We start from the raw sequence: 17,523 nt of genomic DNA, 5'->3' as shown, positions 1-17,523 counted from the left end.
ACCTTAGGTATCCATGGTTACGATTGCTAGCAACTAGTTAACCGTCACTAGATCAGTGGTCGTAACGTGGATACCTAAGGTCCTGCACATGGGGAAAGAGACATAGTGAATCAGAAGAACTATACTACATTTCTAATTGGAGGGATTTGCTAATATTATTATTGTTATTACATGTACTACATATTGGGATAGGAGCTTGGAGATGGGAATAACCCTCTAAGACTTGCTTGCGTTATAAAGGCTAGTCAGGATTAGTTGGATGGAGCGTTTATTCCCCCAAACTAGTCCAGAGTCAGATGCTAGTATGGACATCCCTGTCTCAGCGCATGTGTCCGAACGTTACGCCTCCCTGCTCATGCACAATGAAGCCAGGTGTACGCTCCCCAGCTTCACCAGCTCACTGTGTGAGACCATGGAGGCAAAATATTGAAATACTGAAAAACTCACCAAATACTCAACGTGTGCACGAGGCCTAATCAAGCTCTCCCCTGTATCACCCTGGTGGTCTCTAGATGTTGTGAGATCATAAGTGACGGTAAATGGTTTATGCTAGAGCTGCCGAGCAGCGCGCGTCGTGCAAAACGAAGATTGCAGTTTTGGAGTATAACGTGCCCTCTGATGATTGTGAACATGGCCACAACTTGCAAATGACATGCATCCCTTTTATTTTTATTATTCAATTAAAGAAGAGTCCCTGAAATGTCTTGGTTTCGGTAACTAATCTGAGAATTGACGTTGTGCGGCTAGTCGTCGTCCTGCCTACACTGTGAGCTGTAGTTTTGCAAAAACTGGAAATCAAACTCTTAGCAATCGCTGTCCTATAAAGATTATAAAATGACCCAGCGCAGACTGATGGACTTATTACAATTTCAGAAAATGCGGTGAATTCAGTGGTATTCGGAGGGGTGGGGTCATTATGGGAGGTGCAGAAGTTTCCTTCCTTATCGGCTCCAGGAGACTTCCTCCCATTCTTCCTTAGTGTTTATTTTAAGTTTCCGATGTGATAAAGTCATACTTTCCAAACTTGAGTCCAACATCCCACGCTGCCCATAGATTCCCCAATTATTGCAACTCAGGTGGTGCTTCTCAACGTTTTACTGAAAAAAAAAAAGTAAGAACTGTATTGAAAAACGTGTTTATATATATATATATATATATATATATATATATACATATATATATATATATATAGTTATATATATATAGTTATGTTCCAAATCATATTTTAGGAACTCTGCTTTCTGGCAGTGAAGAAAAGAAACATTTGCCTTCAAGCGTGACATCTGAAATATACACCTTCACATAAGCCGAGCCTTTTAGGCCCTTGTGCAAATGATATGGAGGAACTCAAATAAATAGACTTTTACAAGTTTATTTCAAAATTGCAAAGTAAGATATGAAAAACTAACTAAAGTAATTTTGCAGAAAATAGTAAAAAAGTAAGCTACCTGGGCCTAAAAGGGTTAACTGGCAAAAGTATATGGCTGATAAGGCTGAGTGCACACGTAATGATATGGTGCGGCAGCAGTTTGCCCGTGGCAGCCTGTCATGTGTGGGCGTGATTTTATGCCCGGTTCAGGCAAGCACATATCCCTTTTTGACATTCATATAATATCTGGTTTTATTCATTAGTAATTACATTTCTTTTACAAAGACATTACAGTTTTCACTGTTAACAATTGCAATGGAGCCATTAAAAACAGATGTACAGTAGTACAGATGGTGATGATATGGCATCCATTGGGCTTAACAGGCGAGTCTGATCCGAAAAAAACAATGCTGCGATCTTTCTTTCTGTACTAGATCAGTCACCCCTGTTGGCCTGTGTGTGGCATGTTTGGATCAGGGACAACACATGGACCAAAAGGATATCTAAGCAAGACCTTTAAAAAGGTTGTTCAGGCCTTTTTTTTGTTACTATGTGCCTAAAAACTAATAGACAAGTAGTTGCTAACTACCTGCCTGTTGTACCCGGCGTTGGCTCAGAGCGGTCACCGACTGATACTGCCGGCGATTTAGCTGCTCCAAGTCAAGAGTAGCTCTTCTTCTTCAAAGCTGCTCTGTCGACAGGACACAGCTGGCTTCCCGCAGTGAGGCAGCAGGGAGCCGGCTTTCAGTCAGCCTGATGTTGGCAGTCAAGTACCGTCGACAGTGCAGAGCGAAAAAGAAGCCGCTGCTCTGTCAGCGGAGGAAGCTGAATTGTCGGCAGGAGCGGTCAGTAACTGCTCTGTGCCAGCAGAGATCCGCGCCAAGCACAACAGGCAAATAGTTAGCAACTACCAGCCTGTTAGTTCTGCAGAAATATGGTCATTATTGGTGAAATTATCCTTTTTCAGAGCTATGATTATATTCCATCTACCATTTATAGTGCCCACATCTTCTTTTGCACAAGAGTGGACTTTGATCCCCCACAAGTTCCAGGACCCAGGTTCAGCCTGTTCCTCTTCACCCCCCGTAGCGGTGCCTTTGTCAGCAGGACATGATCAGGACTCATTGTTCTGCACAGTTACCATGCACCAGTTTTCTGTCCAGTCTCATGGACTCTTATTCGACCTCAGGGGTACATGCTCCCCCTAAATGTAGCCGAGCATTACAATAATCTGATGGACTTCGTAAGTCTTCGAGGCCTTCGAAGGGTGTCGCATAACTAATTCTTGGACTTAAGATAAAAATGTTTCTTTCTTGCGTTTATCAGCTTCCCGAGGTGCGGTGATACTATATGTCATGGGGCAAAGTACAAATATTGCAGGTTATCTATTAACAATAAGTTATTCCCACTATCCGTGTATATCTGATTAGCCGTCTTCACTGTATGCAGAGATGGGCAGAACAAACTGAGCAACACGGTCATAAAAGCAGAAAGCAAAGGTCACCGCTAAATATGATTCCACTGCATGGTAGTAAAACTGCGGCTTTTCATTTAAAGGGATCTTTCATATGACTAACATAATGGCATCCATAATATACCCCGATAGAGTCACTCTACTTTGTGTGGTTGACCCCTTTAAATACCCCTACATTTAGCTATGAGGAATGAATTGACTCCATGACACCTTTAGTAATGGAGATTATCAGGTAAAGGCAGTATACTGTAATGTATAAACTGATGAATATACTGCAAGCTTGCCCTAAGACGTCCAGTACTCACCCTAAGGAGGTGAAGGCAATGGGTATTTTGAGGAGACCAAGCTATATTAATTATTCTAGCTCTTACAGATACTGTCATTATGGCAGATATTCTTAAAAGGGATTATCCAACCAAAATCATTACCGGCATTCCCATAGGATATAAATTTGCCAGCCGGGTTGTACCTATAGAATAATCACAGTAACAGGGGCCTCTATTTGCCCTGAATTTACAGTATATGCATTCTCCATTAGTATATAGGCTAAAACAGCATATTGTCATATACCATATATCCTCTGTCCTCCTGTAGCAGTCGGTGACTCGTTATGTTCAGGATTATTGTATTTGTTTTTGTTATGTATATCCCCTTTCACATGTAAAATGCCATGGAAAAAAATGACGCTATAATATTAATAAATAATAATACCAGCGTCTATTCTTTGTTGCCCATATTTATTCCAGTATATAGATGTAAATGATCACTATTTCCCTCTCAGCGATGGGACCATAACCTACCACAAATATACCTTACAGGGTAGAAGCTCTAAGAAGTCCTTACAGTAAATATGCAATTTTTTTTTACCTGGTGTAAATGTCGCCGTTCTCCTGAATCCAGCGAAGTTTTTCTTTCGTCCCTGCCCCTCTCAGTTTCTGAGATACGGCCCACTTTTCTCTGTATATAGGTCTCTTTAGCTAACAAGGAGTGGTTCTCATGAAGACGTCCTCAGAGGAAACTTGAGGACCACACCCACTTGTTTAACAAGACTAGATTTATGTGAAGGGAAAAGAGGGCCATATCTCAGGAACAGAGAGGCGCAGAAACAAAACAAAAACAACGCCGGATTCAGGAGAGCAGCAGCATTTACACCTGGTAAAGAAAATTACATATTTATTTATGACAAGTGACAGGTCCACTTTAAGTTTGTCCACTGAACACTAACACAATGGTATTAGTGCAGTAGGACAAGGCAAAATTAAAGGGGTATTTTTGATAGAGAAAGTATTTTTTAAATATCAACATATGCGTTGTTCTGAATATCTTAAAGCCAACCCAGCCTCACACATGTACAATTTACGTAAATCACCCCAATTTACACCCCTCTGTCACTGACTCACAAGCCGATTGGCTGTGCTCACCATGAGTCTCATGACGGGCCAAAGCCCTCTTCCTACTACAAGTCCCTTAATTCCCTACTGTACAGGACTATGGGAAAGGGCTCTGCATATCAGTGGACCTACTGGTCAGTGCGGTAGTGTGCACATTTACAAAGCTTCTTAAATAGTGAACATGGTACTGTGAATGCTCGACCACCAATTGTGAAAAGTCACAGTGACAGGTCGTAACTAGTAGCAATGAAACACCAGGCGACATGACTGGTAAGATATTTTATAAGAGAACGGCTTTTAGAACAGTAAGTTAGAAAGTTTTACAACTTTTAGAATGTAACACAAAAAGGGCAACTTGGTGTACCCAGAATCATCGTTGTACGTAGCGTTGACCATTATCCTTTCCTGATGCAGGTATGCCTATTATTATTCGGGGTTAGGATTCGGAGTGCTTCTTGCCGGCTATATCCAGGTTTCATTTTGGACCTTGGCTGCCGGCCGACAGATCAAGAAAATAAGAAAGAATTTCTTCCATGCGGTGCTGAGGCAGGAAATCAGTTGGTTTGACATCAATGACGCTGGAGAACTGAACACCAGGCTGACTGAGTGAGTACTCACCGACACTATTTACTCAGATTTTACATACGGTAATCATATGGCTCCAAACATGCCACCTTGGAGGTTAGGGTATTACTTGGGTCACCCCAAGGGGTAAAAGTATGACAGCTACTCTGAGTTTCACTTTTTGCCATCCAAAGAGTTTTCACTAACTTTCCCCCAAAGTAGACCACCCCAAACTAGAAAATAATTCTACTTTTATGGGGGTCATAATCTTCATGCAGGAAGAGAACAGGGGTTCTAATGCCATCTACTGGAGGTAGTCATTCTAGAAGTGGATATTGACCTGTGCCTCATGCCAGAACCAGAATCTTCTCCAAAATTAAAAGATCTCCATTTGCAAGCAGCTGTTTTGAGGGTTCTTGTCCCTCATCAATGCAAAGTAGGAGTGGGAGAAAGCCATTGATGGCTTTCTTGGCTAAAGTTTCTCATTAAGTCAGCAGACGGAGACTTATAGACCAGGATTTGCTCCCTGGTAAAGTTAGGCAAATAGTTTCTTCATTGAGGGAGCATTTCCTGGCCTATAAGTCTCCCTATGCTGACTTAGCCCAACATACTCTTCTTATTATGTTGCATGCATAGGAATTAAGGAAGCTGAGAAATTGTAATTTGTTTGCCACGGTCCTCTTACGAAAGAGAAACAAAATCTAAAGAATACTGGAAAATTAAAAATAGAAACTTCAACAAACAACCCTCCACATCTCAGCTTCCTGGATTTTATGGCTGTAACATGGTTAGAAGAAAGTGCGATGTTGGACGATGTTGGACTTCTTGCAGCCAGACGTCCAGAACGTTATTTTTATTTTTTGTGTATTCATATAAGAAAGGCATTCAGGTCCGTAATAAAAGGCCGACACGGATTTATTATCTTTTCTGATATTTTTTATGTTATTATGTTCTTTTTATGTTCTGTCTTGTTGTTACATCTTATTGTCCTGAATTACATGATGACCTGTTTGGTTTCTATGGAGACTTTGGAAGATATAATTATATCTAAAACGGATCTAATCTGTTTACTGACTAGACAGAGGACGAGGGGAAAAGAGAAGCACAGACAACAGGCCATCCTTACAAAGAATTTACAGCCTTCAGATCTTAAAAAAGAAATCAAAATGAATAATAAACATGAAAAAAAAACAAAAGTATAATTAATAAATAATAACAATAGTAATAATAATTACTGTTATTATTATTAAAGGTGTTTCCCATGTTTAAATTTAATTGGGTACACCATCAGTGTACCCGTTTCTGGAGAAGGGAGATTGTGGCCATATGGATCTCATGATGACCCATGTACAAATAAATCATTGATCTGGAGTGATCTGTTGACCTTTTTCTCAAATGGCAAAAGGGAACTATTTGTGGGTGAGATAAGGAATTCTAAAATCCGAGGAACAGCATGACACTTCACCACCACCACCCTCGTGGGGAACATAACTGTTTGAGGCAGGTTTTAGAGCCTTCAGTTCGTGAGCCCTACTTTCCAATAGGACTTCCATCACAAGTTTTTAATACTTCTGATTTTACCTATTGGACCTCTCTAGGCTTCATGACCCAGGTGCTACCTACTATAGTTACACCCCAGGAGGCTCGAGAGATAGTGAAGGAAGTGTGATCGTTTTGTTACTTGCTGGACAAGATAGTGGCACAATCTGCCAAATTACACTTTTATTAGTTCTCCATTATCTTTGTTTAGGTGAGACCTTGCTTTAGTTTTCATGAGGAACAAGGATAACATCACCCTCTGAGGACCCGTAACCTTCTGCATTAGATGCCTCTGTGGTACATATACCCGTAATTCTAGGTTATTCCTTGAGCAGGCTTTCCATGCTATTGTTGTACAACATGTCTTCTTCATCATCCCTTCAACTTTACAGCTTGGTCTGTTTTGATTTTACCTTTCTTTTCTATTTTTATTCAGTGATGTCCAAAAAATCAATGAAGGCATCGGAGATAAGATCGCCATGCTGGTCCAATCGTTGGCTACTTTTTTGACCGGATTTATCATTGGCTTTGTTAAGGGTTGGAAGCTGACCCTGGTCATTCTGGCAATCAGCCCCGTAATGGGACTTTCAGCTGCTATTTGGGCAAAGGTAAAAAAAACAAACAAAGACAGATTCTCTATATGATGCCTATAGGCGAGGTCCGTATAAATCTTACAATTTATTTGCAGATATTGTCAGCATTTACTAACAAGGAGCTGACGGCATATGCCAAAGCTGGAGCCGTGGCCGAGGAAGTGCTCGCCGCCATCAGGACTGTTATAGCCTTTGGCGGACAAGATAAGGAAATTCAGAGGTGGGTGCAACTCTCTTCTTGTAATACTGTTTTAGGCCGAAAATAGACAGTGACCGTCACAGCATCAGTTGATTGACTTGTTTAACCATTTTGTGTACCCAGGTATGAAAAGAACTTAGAGGAAGCCAAAAAGATAGGGATCAGGAAGGCAATCACGGCTAACGTCGCGATAGGATTTGCGTTTTTAATGATATATGCATCTTATGCATTGGCATTTTGGTATGGTACCACCCTGATCATAGAAGGAGACTACACTATTGGGAGCGTGCTGACGGTGAGTACAGATGCCTATGAATTCTCCTTCTAAAAAAGGCCTCATTGATAGAAGGATAGCTAGGATGTAAAGCGCATTTGTTAACATCTGGAAGCACATTCGCAGTTGGGGTTTTGTCAGTGTTTAGGATGTGTTAATTTGATTATCAGATTTAACAAACCCATTTGCAAATCACCTAGATTCATAATCAGATTCGTTACCGAATTTTCCAAAATTTACCAGTCGCCATTTCGGAGGAATATTTGAGTCCCGAGAAAAGAGTAGAAATAAAAAAAAGATTACACTAACCTGTGCTAGGGACACTTCAACCAACCCGATCCTCTGCTCTGGATCAGTCTCTGGACCTCGGCCCTCAGTCCAGATCTGATTAGCCCTCATATTGGGTACAATTTAGTGAAGATCTGAACCAAAGTCCGATCTGAAGACCAATACAAATCAAGCAGAGGACCTGGATGAGAATTGCAGTTGGAGGACATGTGAGGTGTAGCACATATGAATATAATATTTTATTATTTTTTAACCTCTTATCGCCTTCCCCCCCCTCCTCCCCGTTATTTTAAGTTTGGGTAAGGAGAGATAAATGTCTTTTCAAGACAGAGTTTATATGGAATGAATTTTATTCAGACCAAATCGAAACTACAGGTCAATATGAGCAAATTAATTTTGAGAGATTTGGTTATCTCTACTTGTCCACAATTCAGAATGGAGCTTAGGTACAGAAAGCGTCCCCTAATCCGGAGTGCCTGGCTCCTTTGAGCACACTTTGCACAGACAGTTCATACTTCATTTCTCCTGTGGCGGCCACGCTACAGAAGAATTGGGCACTTACTGACGGTTTCCTCAGCAGATTGCATTTGATTACTTGGGAATCCTGAAGAAGGACTCCCTATGGTCCTGTGTTCAGCTTATCATATTGAGACCCTTCTACGAATCCTGAAGAAGGACTCCCTGTGGCCCTGTGATCAGCTTATCATATTGAGACCCTTCTACAATCCTGAAGAAGGACTCCCTGTGGTCCTGTGATCAGCTTATCATATTGAGACCCTTCTACAAATCCTGAAGAAGGACTCCCTGTGGCCATGTGATCAGCTTATCATATTGAGACCCTTCTACAAATCCTGAAGAAGGACTCCCTGTGGCCATGTGATCAGCTTATCATATTGAGACCCTTCTACAAATCCTGAAGAAGGACTCCCTGTGGCCCTGTGATCAGCTTATCATATTGAGACCCTTCTACAATCCTGAAGAAGGACTCCCTGTGGCCCTGTGATCAGCTTATCATATTGAGACCCTTCTACAAATCCTGAAGAAGGACTCCCTGTGGCCCTGTGATCAGCTTATCATATTGAGACCCTTCTACAATTCCTGAAGGACTCCCTGTGGTCCTGTGATCAGCTTATCATATTGAGACCCTTCTACGAATCCTGAAGAAGGACTCCCTGTGGTCCTGTGATCAGCTTATCATATTGAGACCCTTCTACAATCCTGAAGAAGGACTCGCTGTGGTCCTGTGATCAGCTTATCATATTGAGACCCTTCTGCAAATCCTGAAGAAGGACTCCCTGTGGCCACGTGATCAGCTTATGATATTGAGACCCTTCTACAAATCCAGAAGAAGGACTCCCTGTGGTCCTGTTATCAGCTTATGATATTGAGACCCTTCTACAAAACAAGTTTATCAAAACTAGACAACTCCCTGTAAATTAACTTTGTATTTATCTCTATCAGTGTCATGATGAACTATTGAGATGTCTTTCTTTTATGATTCTTAGGTATTCTTTTCTGTCATTATCGGAGCTTTTGCCGTTGGACAAACATCCCCCAATATTGAAGCATTTTCCAACGCTCGGGGGGCCGCATATGCAGTATTTAACATTATCGACAATGTAAGACTTCTTTTTTGTAGATTCTTTATATTTGCAGGAATCTTTACTGTTTGTGACCGTGTATAGGACTTTTTTATTAAATGTGGGGTTGGTACGTGGAGCGTTTTTTGGGGGCTTCTGACCACTAATAGCGTCATCTATGTTCTAGTGTGGCTAGACACGTTGTCTCAGTGTTGGTGGCTCCTGGCCTTCTATATCTTTTGGCCAAAGACAGCTTCTTTGTGCAATCTTTGGATTTGTAAGCAAATGTTGAGTAAAGGAATGGTGGGAGGGAGCAGGGAGATGCAGCTGAAGCCCATCTCTCTCTATGTTTGTGGAGCCCAATATTGGATTTACATTGCAGAATTCTGTAGGTACAGATTGTCTTGTGCTTTAGACTCAAATAATTCACAACCAAAAGGGGTTATCCAACGTGTCTCACTTTCTGTATGTATCGGAAAGTGAGAGGTGTTGCTGTTATGGCGCCAGTATAGACCTACATTGTCTATATACGTACAGGTCTACAATGCCTATAGGTAAATCCTACCATGCTAGTGCGTCTTATTTGCGCTGCCTGTTTTATTGCAGATCATCATCTCTACGAGCTACTAATTAATTAAGGGGTCCGATAAATTTATATATTTTGTCTATACATATTTACACATCTTTTTTTTTACTACAGAAACCCAAAATAGACAGCTTTTCCTCTGCGGGGTTCAAACCTGACAAGATTAAGGGAGACATACAGTTCAGAAATGTGAAGTTCACATATCCATCCAGGCCTGACATCCAGGTTAGTAACTTGTGTTACCTCAACCATACTTCTATGACGGTAATAATAGCTGACACCATTATATAGGGTTTTTATTTGGGCACTGTATAGTGGTATTATTTATTTTTACAGTATGGCCGTATTATTAATGTGTTATGTACTGTGGTATTACCTATCTGTACATGATGGCAGCATTATCTACATACAAGTGACGTGTAATGAGAATATTTCTCACTGAAGGTTTTGAAAGGCTTGAACCTTACGGTTCCCAGCGGTCAGACGGTGGCCCTCGTGGGGAGCAGTGGTTGTGGAAAAAGTACAACGGTCCAGCTTATTCAGAGATTCTATGACCCAGATGAAGGCACGGTAAGGAGGCTTTTTACATCATTTTCTGAATTTTTCTGCCATCCTTGGATAGATTTTCACTCTCTTCTTCTTGAAGATCACCATTGATGGACAAGATATTCGGACTCTGAATATTAGACACTTAAGAGAAGTCATTGGGGTGGTGAGTCAAGAACCAGTCCTGTTTGATACCACCATTGCTGATAATATACGCTATGGCCGGGAAGATGTAACCATGGAGGAAATTGTACAAGCCACTAAGGAAGCCAATGCCTATAACTTCATCACGAAGCTTCCAGATGTAAGCTCTACTTGATTTTATCTTTTTTATACAGTCAATTAATTACCATACTCTCTTTTTGACATTATTATTATTATTTATTGTTATAGCGCCATTTATTCCATGGCGCTTTACATGTGAGGTGGGGTATACATAAAAACAAGTACAATAATCTTAAACAATACAAGTCATAACTGGTACAGGAGGAATGAGGACCATGCCCGCGAGGGCTCACAATCTACAAGGGATGGGTGAGAATACAGTAGGTGAGGGTAGAGATGGTCATGCAGCGGTTTGGTCGATCGGTGGTAACTGCAGGTTGTAGGCTTGTCTGAAGAGGTGGGTCTTCAGGTTCTTTTTGAAGGTTTCGATGGTAGGCGAGAGTCTGATGTGTTGTGGTAGAGGGTTCCAGAGTAGGGGTGATACGTGAGAGAAATCTTGTATACGATTGTGGGAAGAGGAGATAAGAGGGGAGTAGAGTAGGAGATCTTGTGAGGATCGGAGGTTGCGGGTAGGTAAGTACCGGGAGACGAGGTCACAGATGTATGGAGGACATTGTGTTTATCTCGATCTTGATACCAATAGTTATGACTTGACTTTCCAATTAAAATGGGCTGACTCATGAGTTCAGCGCCTGTTGGGAAATATGGACATTGTAGACGGGTCCCGAAATGTTTGCGAGACTATTGTCCAAGGACATACATGGTACAGATGTTTGATTGACCATGTTTTTGTGATTTTGCAGAAATTTGAGACTCTTGTGGGAGAGAGAGGAACTCAGCTCAGTGGAGGCCAGAAACAAAGAATTGCGATTGCCAGGGCACTGGTTCGCAACCCCAAAATTCTTCTTCTTGATGAAGCCACATCTGCTCTGGACACTGAGAGTGAATCTGTTGTCCAGGCAGCTCTGGATAAGGTAAAGTGACAGGTATATTGTTTACTTTAATGATCAATCAATTATCTTTTTTACAAAATCATTCCAAAAGCCAAAACTTTTTTTTTCCCAAAAATTTTTTCAGCTTTTTTATTTTAGCTTTTATTTATGGTGCCCTCATCGGCCTACATGACAACTCATTGTGACCCTGTGACATGACACTATGGCATAAAGCCCTTTAACGACTTCTGGGGAAAGGTTTATTAGTAATTGTTCAGGGTTCAAGTCATTTGGCTCATGTATCTTACATGTCATAACGTCACGGTGGCCGGACAAAAAAGTTGCACCCAAATTTCCAATCCATATTATTCTCTGGGTCACTAAGCATTCGGTATGACTTCCTCTAAGCTCTTTACTATTAATTTTTCTGTAGGCTAGAGAAGGACGGACCACTATTGTCATTGCCCACCGATTGTCAACGATCAGGAACGCAGATACTATTGCTGGATTTTTTGAAGGTGTTATAACTGAGGAAGGATCTCATGGACAGCTCATGCAGAAGGAAGGAATTTACTATAAGCTGGTCACTATGCAGGTAAAAAAAACTATACATGCAGAATATATTTTACCAATCCACCACTTGCACCTGAAATGTTAGTCATTTTAAGTTAGCCATAATTTTACCGAAGTCCAAATTCCCCCCATACACATCAGACAGCTGTCATAGCTGTCGACTCCTGTGCTCTTCAGCTGCTAAACTCCTCAGGTAGAAGATTATCTCCAGGGAGAACATAGGATCACTTTGCAAATCAACACTATGTCCCCCAACATCATGTCTCATTAGAGAGTCGGGAGACCCCTATAGGCGTTATACAGTTGGCCGATCTCGCCAATATCGATGGGTTTGGCTGACTTTATCCTGTTGTGTACGGGGGCCATAAATCATAACAACTCATGACAGTGCATCTTATATGCTCTGTTATAGCTGACCCTTGTTTCTTCACTTTCATTTATGATATACTCCTTATTTTGGCTTGAAAATCTGTATCAAAACGCCCCCTTTTTAAGACATTTCACTTTTTTTTCAGTAACATAATGAAAACCCAATGAATTAAAAAGCAGCTTACGAGTTGTCTTATGGGTGCAATAAAAATTGTAAAATTTTCGCATCTCCAGAATGTAATCTGTGGCTGTCCTATTATATGCTACATCCAGTGTCGGACTGGGGTGCCAAGGGCTCCCCAGTAACCAACTCCACGGCGCCACTTTTCAATTACATGCAAATGTAACATCATCCGTAATTAAAAATGTATACAGTATAACAATGAACTGGGTAGATTGGTAAATGAATAAGATGGCGTCTCTGTCTGTACATAGTGATTCAAGTATATTGTGCCAAGAACTGCTCACTCTTACACAGGTGCCCATCGGAGGATTCTCCTTTTCTCCTGTGGGCCAGTCCGAGCCTGGAAATATCATTGTGTTTTGCTTGCTTTATTGGGTTTTTTCTTTTTAACAAAATCCTTCTTATTAAATTTTAGAATTCAATAAATGGAATTGTGGAAAAAAATAAAAAGCAGTATGAATTAAAAAGCATTTTGCTAAACCGGCATCTGCAGGCATCAAACCTGCACCCATGGATGTACCTTAAAGTTGACCATACACATTGGACAGTTATTGCTGAATGCTCCTCTGGCTCTCATTTTTTTCTCTTGATCTTCTCTAGACTCTTTTGATGGCAGCAAAAGGATCAGGTAGTTAAGATTCATCTACCCCATCCTTATCTTCCCTGATGGAAGACCTCATGAGCTTCCTATGCACATTAAATAGTAAGCCAAGGCCAAATCAACCTATGTACATCTGAAGTGCATGGCCAGGAAAAGGTGCCAGTAGACATGCAGGTTTTTATTAAAGTTTTTCATTTCATTTTTTAAGCCAAAATATGGAGTAGGTTAAAAAGATAACCGCTATGTCTCTTTCCTTATGTGCGTTGCAGGATCTTATGTATCCATGGTTCCGATCATTACTATAGTGACAGTTAGGTAGTTGCTAGTGGTCGTAGCCATGGACACCTAAGGTCCTGCAACGCACATGAGGAAAGAGACATAGCGAATCAGGAAAACTATACTACATTTCTAATTAGATGTACGGTATTTGCTAATATTATTATTATTACACCTACTGCATATTGGGATAGGATCCTGGAGATGAAAGTACACCTTTAAGTCTGCATCTTCACATAGTAGATGTGCAGTGGTAGTGTGCCACACAACAGAGATCTGCAAGGCAAAGCCATGCACAATTTACAGCGACTTGCAGCAAGAACAGTTGACAAACATGGTTTTTATGCTGCCTGGCCAGATATATGGCCTCTTTATTCTCCCATCCCCATCATAGAAGATGTTACACACTTATTGAACTGCATGCATATCTCAGATCTGTAGACAGCAATAGAGGGCAAATGAACAGACACAGCTACTTATCAGTCCAAGACAGGATGATGGACACTTCCATTCTGAGCTTGGTGGACAGGCTTGGACTGGCCTACAGAAGATCAGGAGAATCCTCTGGTAGGCCCCTATGATGGATATGTCACTCAGCCATCAATAGAGGGTGAATCAGTCACAGCTACTTATCAGTCTAAGGCTGGGTTCACATTGCATTGGTGCAGTCCGTTCAACGCATGCGTTAAACGGACTGCACCAACGCTAGTGCCTTTTAAAGATCGCGTTATGCGATCGTGATAGCGCAGATGCTCCACCTACGCTATTGGTGATGGACCCGGAAACGCTGCAGACCGCGTCCGAGGGTCCGTCACAGAATGACGGCACATGGCTAACGTATGCCGATTATGACATGTGTTAGCGAGGCTCTACACAGTGGCAGTCAATGGGTGCGCTAACGCATCTGTTACATAGCGTTAGTGCCGCTGTGTAACGGATGCCGTCAGCGCATTGCCATTGACGCAATGTGAACCCTGCCTAAGACAGCAGGATGATGGACACTTCCATTCTGAGCTTGGTGGACAGACTCGGACTGGCCTACAGGAGAATCCTCTGGTAGGCCTCTATGATGGAATGCTAGGCATATGTCACTTAGACATCAATAGAGGGCGAATCCACCATCACAGCTACTTATCAGCCTAAGACAGTGTGATGGACACTTCCATTCTGAGCTTGGTGGAGATCCCACTAGTCAAAACACATCAATATGCCATATACGGACATCCATCCCACCAATCTCCATGTTATATAATGTAATATGTACTCTCCTTCATCATTAGACAATAGATGCTGAGGATAAGGAAAGTGAAGGGAAAGGTAATGAATACCAAGTTATAGATGGCTATGAAAAAGACCCTGATACCAACATAATAAGGAGGAAATCAAGTCGGCACAGCAGCTACAAGAAAACAACAGAGGTTGAAGATAAGGAGAAGGACAAAGAGGAGGTGAGTGCTAGAAAACACCATAAATGCCTTTTCTATTTTAGCTGGAAAAGTTGAATGAATAACATAATAATAATCTTTATATAGCGCTAACATATTCCACAGCACTTTACAGGTTGCACACATTATCATCACTGTCCCCAATGGGGCTCAGAATCTAAATTCTCTATCAGTATGTCTTTGGAATGTGGGAGGAAACCGGAGTACCCGGAGGAAACCCACGCAAACAAGGAGAGAACATACAAACTCTTTGCAGATGTTGTCCTGGGTGGGATTAGAACCCAGGACCCCAGCGCTGCAGTGCTAACCACTGCACCACCGTGCCGCCACATAAAGACAATGCTGTAGTTACGAATGACATCATTCACTTTACCATATAATGTGCTGAAAAATGGGAAATAAAACCTCCAACTGGGGTGAAATGGTGAATAAACCCGGCAATTCTGCCATTGTTTGGAGGGTTTTCTTATTTTGTCATTCATTGTGCTGTAAATATTAGCTGGCAGCAGGATTCTTCAAGTCTGTAGGATTATGGCAAAACCAAACTTATAAAGTTCTTTTTATATTTCAATGGTTTAAAAAAAAAGTGTCGCCATTTTTGGATAATTGTAGCTGTTTTTTATTTTTCTGTTGATGGAGCTGCATCAGGGCTTGCTTTTTGGTTTGGTAAGTTGTAATTTCTCTAGATACCATTTTAAAGTACATACAATGTTTTGATTGCTTCTTATAGCATCTTTGGAAGGGAGGTGGAAAAACTGCAACAGCAATTCTGGCAGTTTTTATTTTTATTTTTCTCTTTTTTTGGCGTTTCAGGGGAACTTTTCACCAGAAATAATGCTATTAACCTGCAGATATGGGGTTTAATCTGCAGGTTAAGAGCATAATTGACCTGCCCGGCACCTGCACTTACCCCATCTCTGCGTGGAGAAAATGAACTTTATTCTCCCTGGCAGCGTTCCGGTTTCAGTCATGGGGCGACGCCGGCGCTGGTCCAGTCACCACTCTGAGTATACAAAGCGGCGGCTGTAACTGCGCCCCCGGCCCTGACTGACAGTGGGCCCCAATGCAGAGCGAGTGTCAGTCAAGGCCGGGGGCGCAGTTACAGCTGCGAGGACTGAAATGGCAGCTATGGGGCTTTCAACAGGAATCCAGCTGCCATGGTCATTCTTCGACTCCCCGCTGATGGGAGAGGGGATGGAAACTGGTGCGCCCAAGTACAACCAGTATCAGTCAGCATGTAAATGGTTACACAGCAGCCATCTTTGCTAGCGCAGGTTCCTCTATATTTGCACATGTAGACCCAGTGGAGATTACAAAAACGTAAACGTCCTAATTTCATAGAATTATAATGTATTTCGATAAAGGATTCTACTGTTCATTCGTATAAATAAAAGGGTTTGGCAATTGTCGATCTCCTCGCTTCCCAACTCATATATCGGACATGTATATTTCAGGCTGAAAAAGTTCCTCCAGTCTCTTTTTTCAAAATCATGAAGTTTAACAAACCCGAATGGCCGTACTTTGTGGTTGGGATCATTTGCGCCGCTATAAACGGTGCCATACAGCCCGCCTTCGCAATTATATTCTCCAAGATTATTGCGGTAAGTAAATAGCGGTAGTTCAGGACACCTCTAATTGACTTGTGTTTGTCTTTTATTGCATCAAATTGAAGCCAAATAATACTGAGTTCCGAGTGTACAGTACATCATATCTCCTTAACTGGGGGGGTTTCTTGGTGTAAAGATGAAAAGCTGCGCTGTGCTTTGACCAGTCACTACGTGTGCTGCCCCTCTTCCTATTTGATGGCATGAGCCTCTGAGATTGAGAATGAAATTCTGCAGCACCATCCCCCTCCTCCTCCCCACACCTCTTTTTTTTCCTTTAGCTACCAAAGATTGATTTCTTAGTGACTGGTAAGGTCTCTGAACATTTTTTTTTTAAAAGGAATCTACATGCTTTTGGTAAGTGAGGAAGATATCAACTTCAACTAAAAAGAAATATTACAAAGTTTAACATTTCATTTTTAGGATTATTGAAGGTTTTTTATGCAAATTCCTCATTAGTAATTTCTTATTAAATTACGTATCTCTTGTTATGTGCGGAGCCACGGGAATGTTGTTGCTCACGTATTGTGTTCTTCATTCTTCGATGTTAACAGAGCGCATAGTAATTATCGTTTTCTTAAATTGTAGGTATTTGCCGGTGAGCCAGATGAGATGAGATCCCAAAGTAACATGTTTTGTTTGCTGTTCCTGGGACTCGGAGGCATCTCTTTTGTGACATTTTTCCTCCAGGTATTCCAGTTTGAGCATTTTTTTTATTTTAAAGAGGTTGTCTTAAGACAGTAAAATTGCAGCACGCCTGTAAAAACGAGCACTTTTGCAGTTAACCTCTTATTAAAAATCCTCTGTGTTTTAAATTGAAGGAATTGTAATTTTATTGTTTACTGCTCGTTGCTTAGGCTACCGACCAGGGGTGGATTAAGGGTAGCCAGGGCCCCGGGCTGTTCAGACAC

The 17,523-nt window shown here is 41.5% G+C and overlaps 1 protein-coding gene across 1 annotated transcript in view; it reads left to right on the top strand.

Annotated features, from left to right (window-relative positions):
* Window positions 1-17,523, top strand: part of ABCB1 (ATP binding cassette subfamily B member 1) — a 65,984-nt gene that overhangs the window by 37,498 nt on the left and 10,963 nt on the right. Inside the window, exons 6-18 of the mRNA XM_069729458.1 lie at window positions 4,649-4,840; window positions 6,774-6,945; window positions 7,026-7,150; window positions 7,253-7,424; window positions 9,197-9,310; window positions 9,972-10,082; window positions 10,302-10,427; window positions 10,504-10,707; window positions 11,432-11,602; window positions 11,994-12,155; window positions 14,844-15,011; window positions 16,463-16,609; window positions 17,201-17,302. Of these exons, the coding sequence (XP_069585559.1) occupies window positions 4,649-4,840; window positions 6,774-6,945; window positions 7,026-7,150; window positions 7,253-7,424; window positions 9,197-9,310; window positions 9,972-10,082; window positions 10,302-10,427; window positions 10,504-10,707; window positions 11,432-11,602; window positions 11,994-12,155; window positions 14,844-15,011; window positions 16,463-16,609; window positions 17,201-17,302 (1,966 nt within the window). The remainder of the gene's footprint in view (window positions 1-4,648; window positions 4,841-6,773; window positions 6,946-7,025; window positions 7,151-7,252; window positions 7,425-9,196; window positions 9,311-9,971; window positions 10,083-10,301; window positions 10,428-10,503; window positions 10,708-11,431; window positions 11,603-11,993; window positions 12,156-14,843; window positions 15,012-16,462; window positions 16,610-17,200; window positions 17,303-17,523) is intronic.

This window comes from Ranitomeya imitator, chromosome 6, assembly GCF_032444005.1.
Source record: "Ranitomeya imitator isolate aRanImi1 chromosome 6, aRanImi1.pri, whole genome shotgun sequence".
NCBI lineage: Eukaryota > Metazoa > Chordata > Amphibia > Anura > Dendrobatidae > Ranitomeya > Ranitomeya imitator.
Note: the sequence above shows the minus strand (reverse complement) of the source record. Positions and strands in the feature narration are given on the sequence as shown.